The sequence below is a fragment of the Manihot esculenta genome, chromosome 15 (assembly GCF_001659605.2).
Source record: "Manihot esculenta cultivar AM560-2 chromosome 15, M.esculenta_v8, whole genome shotgun sequence".
NCBI classification, from domain to species: domain Eukaryota; kingdom Viridiplantae; phylum Streptophyta; class Magnoliopsida; order Malpighiales; family Euphorbiaceae; genus Manihot; species Manihot esculenta.
In genome coordinates, this window is record NC_035175.2 from 28,513,747 (window position 1) to 28,520,306 (window position 6,560).

The 6,560-nt window shown below is 33.2% G+C and overlaps 1 protein-coding gene across 5 annotated transcripts; it reads right to left on the minus strand.

Annotated features, from left to right (window-relative positions):
* Window positions 1-1,438: 1,438 nt before the first annotated feature.
* Window positions 1,439-3,411, minus strand: LOC110600752 (glycine-rich protein A3). Of its 5 annotated transcripts, none has more exons than XM_043951460.1 (4): window positions 3,254-3,410; window positions 2,653-2,816; window positions 2,407-2,592; window positions 1,439-1,827 (listed from the first exon to the last, which is right to left on the minus strand). In XM_043951460.1, exons 2-4 carry the CDS (start codon window positions 2,798-2,800, stop codon window positions 1,592-1,594), a joined length of 570 nt encoding a protein of 189 aa, XP_043807395.1. In that variant the 5' UTR covers window positions 2,801-2,816; window positions 3,254-3,410; the 3' UTR covers window positions 1,439-1,591. The 5 variants fall into 5 exon arrangements, with proteins under 5 accessions (XP_043807395.1, XP_021593306.1, XP_043807396.1 ...); XM_021737614.2 differs by having other exon boundaries at window positions 2,407-2,565; window positions 2,641-2,816; XM_043951461.1 differs by having other exon boundaries at window positions 3,214-3,356.
* Between the last annotated feature and the right edge of the window lie 3,149 nt (window positions 3,412-6,560).

Genomic DNA, 6,560 nt, shown 5'->3' on the forward strand with positions numbered 1-6,560 from the left:
TATTTGAGAGAGTTTCTATTGATATGCCTATTGTGGTTGTTTTCGTTGTAGTTATTATCTTTTCTTTATGCTTGCAGGTTTTCTCTTACCGGACAACAGGGAAGTTTTGACTCAAAGGGTCTAGTTCTCCATGTGGTGATTTTAAAGAGGAGAGTATCAAGTGGGATTCTTCTTAGAGGTTCGTTTGCGGCCCTTTCTACTTTTGGAATCTTCTCCCCTTCTTTTTCTTCTGTTTTGAGCCTTTATTAATAGAAAAATATCAGATCTGGAGTTCTTTGTTTTAGTTGTGATGATGGGAAGCGAATATAGCAAGATTGTCAGAGGAAGGTCGCAAAACCAAGACCAATCTAGAAGGCGCAAGTGAGTTCACCAAAAAACCTTCCTCCTTCTCGTTGTAAGGAGTTAATTTGGGTTTTTCTGGTTGGCCTCTCCTTGCATGCGTCCTCCTTAGTAGATTCGCACCATTCTCCTTGTGGATAGCCATCCCAGTTTCTTTCAATGCTCAGTTCCCTTATTGGCTAGAAAATCTGTCTGGAGATGAGCACTTAGATGAGTGGCATTGTGCATATGAAGGCATTGCTTGGGGTTGGACTGCTTGGGTTGCCAGATCAGGGTAGATAGATTCCGTTCCTGATTCCAATTTAGACTTCAGCTTTCGGGATGTGGGCCTGTATACTTTGAGGTTGAATTGAACCGCTTTATAATGAGTTGGACTTTTTAGATACTTTAGGCCGAACGTCTAATGTACTGTTCTCAACTTTTTACGGCTTAATGAAACCACACTTCTGGCAAATGAAAAAAAAGAAACTATAGAGACTGCTATATATATATATATATATATATATATACATGAGAGAGAGAGCGGAGACGAGTAATCTTTTAAATGTTGCAGTTCTGCCAGCAATAGTTTCCTAATGCAAAATGTCTTTCCTCAAGGAAACGCCAACCGACTTGGCATTTTCTTATTTACTCCATGATGTTGGCTTCTGTTCACTTAAACTGAGAATGACTCATTTCTTTGTTTATTTTTTGCCTCATAGAGAGAGAATGCTACGTTTTCTTTGTTTATTTTTCTGCCCCCAAGACAGACTCAGACAAAATGGCAATTAAGTAGGTGCAATATCTTAACATGAATAAAGTGACATTTAAAATTATATGAGGGTAATTAAGTATCGAAATAACATGAATATAAACATATTGTTTATCACCAAAATGAAAAGATCCCTTCTCGCAGCTTTTTTTTTTTTTTTTTTTTTTTTTTCACTTGTAAGATTACGTGCTTATAAGATTCGAAAACATTAAAAATAAACAAATAAACAACTAGGTTCAAGTTTAATTAGTTGCCAAACGCCGTATTTCCAGACAGTCTATTGTCGCTCAAAAAGATTCTCGTATGGCAAACAGAAGAGAGCATAATTAAGAATCACAATATGCAATATAGAAATTAGAAGGCGCGAATTGAATTTATGTCATATTATCATATAACACAAAACTTTAGCATAAACAGCAAATAAAAAAATAGACCATTATCCAATATATGGTTTATTCAAAGAGACTTATCAGCAAGTAAGAAGTTAGTCATGTATGCTTTTCACTTCCATTTCTTAAACTTCCCTCCAAACATTCCATGTTTCCCTCCAAACTTTCCATGCTTCCCCTTTCCATGCTTCCCATGCTTGAACTTGCCTCCATGGTGCTTCAACTTGCCATGTCCATATCCAAAGTGACCACCGGGATTATGCGCACCATGCGAAAGATGGTGTGCACCATAAGCAGCTGCTGCTGCAGCAGCACCCCCAGCAAGCATTGCCCCCATGCCACCAGGTCCTGCCAACAAATAAAATGTATTTGGTAAACTTGCAAAGCTTCACTAAACATATTGGTGCTAATTGCTATTGCAACATCACTAACATCCTAAAACAATACATTTCATGTTTTCAACCAAAAATGTCACTGGAAAGATGAAAAGAAGAATAATTAGAATTTAGATGTTAAAAGTATAAACAAAAGGGTATATGTGTCTGTTTGGCATTATTGTTTAAATTGATGTTGAGAAACGATTTCAAAAATATTTATTAAGACACTTTAAATTTTAATGTTCATTTGAATTTGACATATTTTAGTTATAAAATCTACAAAACAGCAACATAATTTTTTTTAAACTCCTTTTTTCCAAACGCCTAAAAAAGGTGCTTTACAAAAAGCAATGTCAAACCAGCTTTTTAGCCTTCTAATCACAATCCCAAGTAAAATCATGTGCAGTGTTAAGCAAAGGCCACCATTTAAGTTTTAGCTGTGAGATTATAATATGGAGCAATTAGCACACAACTACATTTGCAGATCACTAAACACCAAACAATTCACAAATTTGAAGGTTTCTACCAGCAAATTAGCACAGCCACATACCTGAATGGTGTGGCGCAGAGGGACCAGGAGGATAACCGGCTGGTGGATAACCACTAGGAGGATAACCGGCTGGTGGATAACCACCTGGTGGATGACCACCTGGTGGATGACCACCTGGTGGATAACCACCTGGTGGGTAACCACCAGGTGGGTAACCACCAGGTGGGTAACCACCAGGTGGGTAACCACCAGGTGGGTAACCACCAGGTGGGTAACCACCAGGTGGGTAACCACCTTGAGGATAACCTGCTGGAGGGTATCCCTGTGGAGGGTATGATCCAGGTGGGTATTGTCCTGGAGGGTATCCAGGGACACCGTGACCATACCCATGGCCATGACCAAAAAGACCCTTATCATGGTCATCATGTTTGTCCTTGTCTTTACCACCTCCCATGTTACTGAGTTATAAACTGCATAATTGTATAGAACAAACAAATTAGTTAAAATTCAAAAGATCGTCCTAAAATTCCATAAAATTGACGAGTAAGAGAGATCCCACATTCGGGGACTACAATGCAGATCCAGGACATAACAAATTTAAAACTAAAATTACGCTGCTAGAATGATAGAGATCACAGAACTTGGTGCCAAAAATTAAAACCATATTGTTTCTAGGTTCATAAGAAATTTTTCAAGAACTAAACAGCTTAGGGCCAGGAAGAATTTAAAAATCAATTTGCCATGCTATTACAAGAACAATGATGTCAGAGTGATAAAAACTATACAAATCAGGGAATCTTAGTGCAAGTGAAAGAGAAAACAGTGATTTCCAGAGATTAATGAAATCAATTGAAAAACAAAACTTACAAAGATTCAAAATTGAAGGAAATATCAGAGAGCTGCATACCTAATGTGCGTATATACTGCGATGAGATTGATAGAGAAAACAAAGTGTCGGTAAATATGGAGGAAGTCGAGAAGGGAAGAGATAAAATATACAAGACACGAATGCACGCGTTTTCCTGACGCGATTTTCACGCGTCTAAGCACTAGCATTTGCGTGAATACTGCCACGTTTATTTTGGATAAAATTATAAATTATGGTAAACTAGATGCGTCAAAAACTATAATTAATATTTTTGGTCAAAACTCTATATTTAATTACAATTTTAAAATAATTTAATTTAATTACACAAAAATTTGAACCTTTATATTTAATTAATATTATAATTCAAATTTTTAAGTTTATATTCTAAAAAGGATTCAAAAAATTTTAATTAATTTTAAATTAATATACATGTCATACCATATTTATTTATCTTTTTAAAAATTAATTAAATCTACATAAATAATCTCTTAACTCTACTTCACGTATCCTAAAAAATCTAAATCTTATTATTTTAACCTTTAATTTGAAATATAATTCTCTATTTTAAATGAATACCTAAATCTATGTAGTTTTGAATTAAAAAATTTTAAATTTTAAATTAGATATTAGAATAATAAAAGTCACATATTTTTTAAAATATATAATTAACTAAAGGAATTATTTATATTGATTAACAAATGTTCGAAATTGAAATGGATTACCCTTGAGAGTCAATTCAATTCTATAAAAAACATGTCCGTGCTAACATCAATCCAATTCTATAAAGAATATGTACTTACTAAGGGACATATCATTTAGTTATATTGGAAAATAGGATAAAATAATGAAATTTGAGTCGTGTTAAATATTGTTCTTAAAAATTTATTTTGTAATCCTCCAGAATTAAATAAGTTCTTCTAGATTTAATGGGAGTCAATATCAAGAATTTATTTCTAATTTATAACACAATAGAAAACACAAGAAAAGAAAGAATAAAGTAGAAAAAATGAGAGTCAATATCTTTGTAGAGATGTAAGTTATTTATAGTGAAAAAATCGACTGTTATATATGGTTATAAAAATCTTGAGATAATATAATAGAATCATAACGGTGATATTTAATATTATATTTAAATCTCATAAATAAAATATTTAATGACTATAAAATCTTTAACGACCATAAAATTTTCAACGGCCATAAAATCTTTAATGATCATAAAATCTTTTGAAATCTAAACTAATTTTACAACAATCCCCCACAGATTTCAAAAGAATTTTCATTGCTGGTTTTAAAAATTTAGTGTATATATTTTGAATCTGGTGTCTTTTAGACTATGAACCAAATCTAGATTAATAAGACTTAATGACTGTGCAGTTGTCGAAACCGATCAAAAATAACTTTTTTGGTTATCAACAATTTTACAACTGTAGATAGTGGCAAAAGGATCAAATCCACTGAGAATTGATACTTACTTATTTTTCTTGTCAAGACCAAGAAAATAAACTGAAAATAAAATAAAAGAAGGGGTTTTGAGATTGATGAATTGAACTAGAATTAAAAGCAATAAAATAAAGCAAATAATAAAGTAAAAGAGATTCAAATATGAGAAAAGTTCTAGTTGAAGAATTGGATCCACTTCAGTTGTTGGGATTGATCGTTGACTCTTAGACTCCTTTGTTTGATTCAATAAATTAGTTATGGAGATGGAAGACGTTTCTCACCATCATATCCCTCCTTAAGCATAAATCAATTAGGGAGCGTCCTTTAATTAATTACTAATCAACAAGTTGCCAAGGAACGTCCTTGGCCCTTTGGCATTTAACAATTGTCAATTGCATTAAGAAATAGAGAGACCTAATTTTAGCTACCCAAACGTACGGTGATATCGCTAGATCATGCAATTTCCTTAGTTTTTACACCAAGTGTTCTTGTGTTTGAATAGTCTAAGCAATTACGGACTCAAAACTATCTAAACTAATAAATTATTATTTTGCAATCAAGAATCAATGTAGGTCTAAACAACAAAGCAACAATTGAATTAAGCATGAAACTGCATAAATACTGAAAAATAAAAGATAAACAATGTATGTTCAAATCTCCCAATCCATAAAACAACTAAAGTTTCACTTAATCTTCAACTAGAAAAAAGAGTTTTAGCTACTCATGGCTGAAACAAAACCAAAAATAAAGAAAAAGATGAAGGAGAGAGGTGGCCGAATGGTCTTGGAGAGGAAGAGAGTCTTGTGCGCCGAATGGAAGAGTGAAGAAGATGTGATGGGCAGCACTCCTTATGTTTTTATAGTGTGGGAGTGTTGCCCTAGATGAGGTGGAGTCTTCTTTTGAATTTTTTAATTTTGAATCTTGATTACTTGGGAGACAAGTATGTCTTCTTGAGATTTGGCTTCCTAAACAAGCTGAATTTTAAATTTTGAAGTTTGAATGTGTATCTTCTTGAGATTTGACTTCTTGAATAAGAGAAAGACTTCTTGAAGATTTGAAATTTGAATTTCAAATTACTCTACTGAATGTACTTTTCTTATTTACCACTTTCCTTATTTATCTTTACTTCAGCTGCAACTTGACTTGGGAAACAAGCTTGTTCTCCTTTATCCTTTTTTAAGCAGTTTTAAGAGCATTTTCTCCAAATTACCTATTTATACAATTTTCTGCAAAATAAGATTAAAACCATAGAATTAGGCAGAAAAAGTGTAAATTAACATTAATAACATCATGATAAAATAGTCTAAATTTGGACTGATCACTTAACATATAGAGGAATTGGTGAAATTTTTGTTTCTATGAACCAAAAACTCTTTTTTGTATGCTAATATCTCATCAAGCTCATAACACTCCACAGATCTTGTTGTCAAAGCTGTTTTGCTCTAATAGGCCATGCGCGTGCCTAGTAGTTCATAAGTGCTTTAGAGATTATGCCACAATCTCATAGAAGTGACCCCACTTCACACTTATATAGGTGATATCATCAAGTGTATACTGCAATTTATACATCACCCATAAGGGATATGAATATCATTAAGAGCTTTCATCTCATCATCTCATTAATGCAGCCTAACATTTCTCACACCATAGGAAGGGACAATAATAAATAATGCTATTAGAACTAACAAGTGACTTGTTATTACCCATATGAACCTTTTTCATGAGATCTCTAATCACAAAGGTTGAGTTTCCATCACTGTTAATTTCAAATTAGCTCAAGTCCGCCCTTGATCTTTCATCTATTAGTTTTCTCTCTAAAGGTTTTGTCAGAGTATTGGCCAAATTCACTTCTGACTTCACATAATCAATGGAAATAGTTTCATATTTCAGCAGCTGCTTAATAATA

Excerpts from the sequence above, each read along its gene's own strand:
- LOC110600752 (XM_021737612.2), bottom strand. The coding sequence starts at position 2,800 with ATGGGAGGTGGTAAAGACAAGGACAAACATGATGACCATGATAAGGGT. Across the intron at positions 1,828-2,406 it reads CTCTGCGCCACACCATTCAG|GACCTGGTGGCATGGGGGCA; the intron begins GTATGTGGCTGT and ends ATTTGTTGGCAG.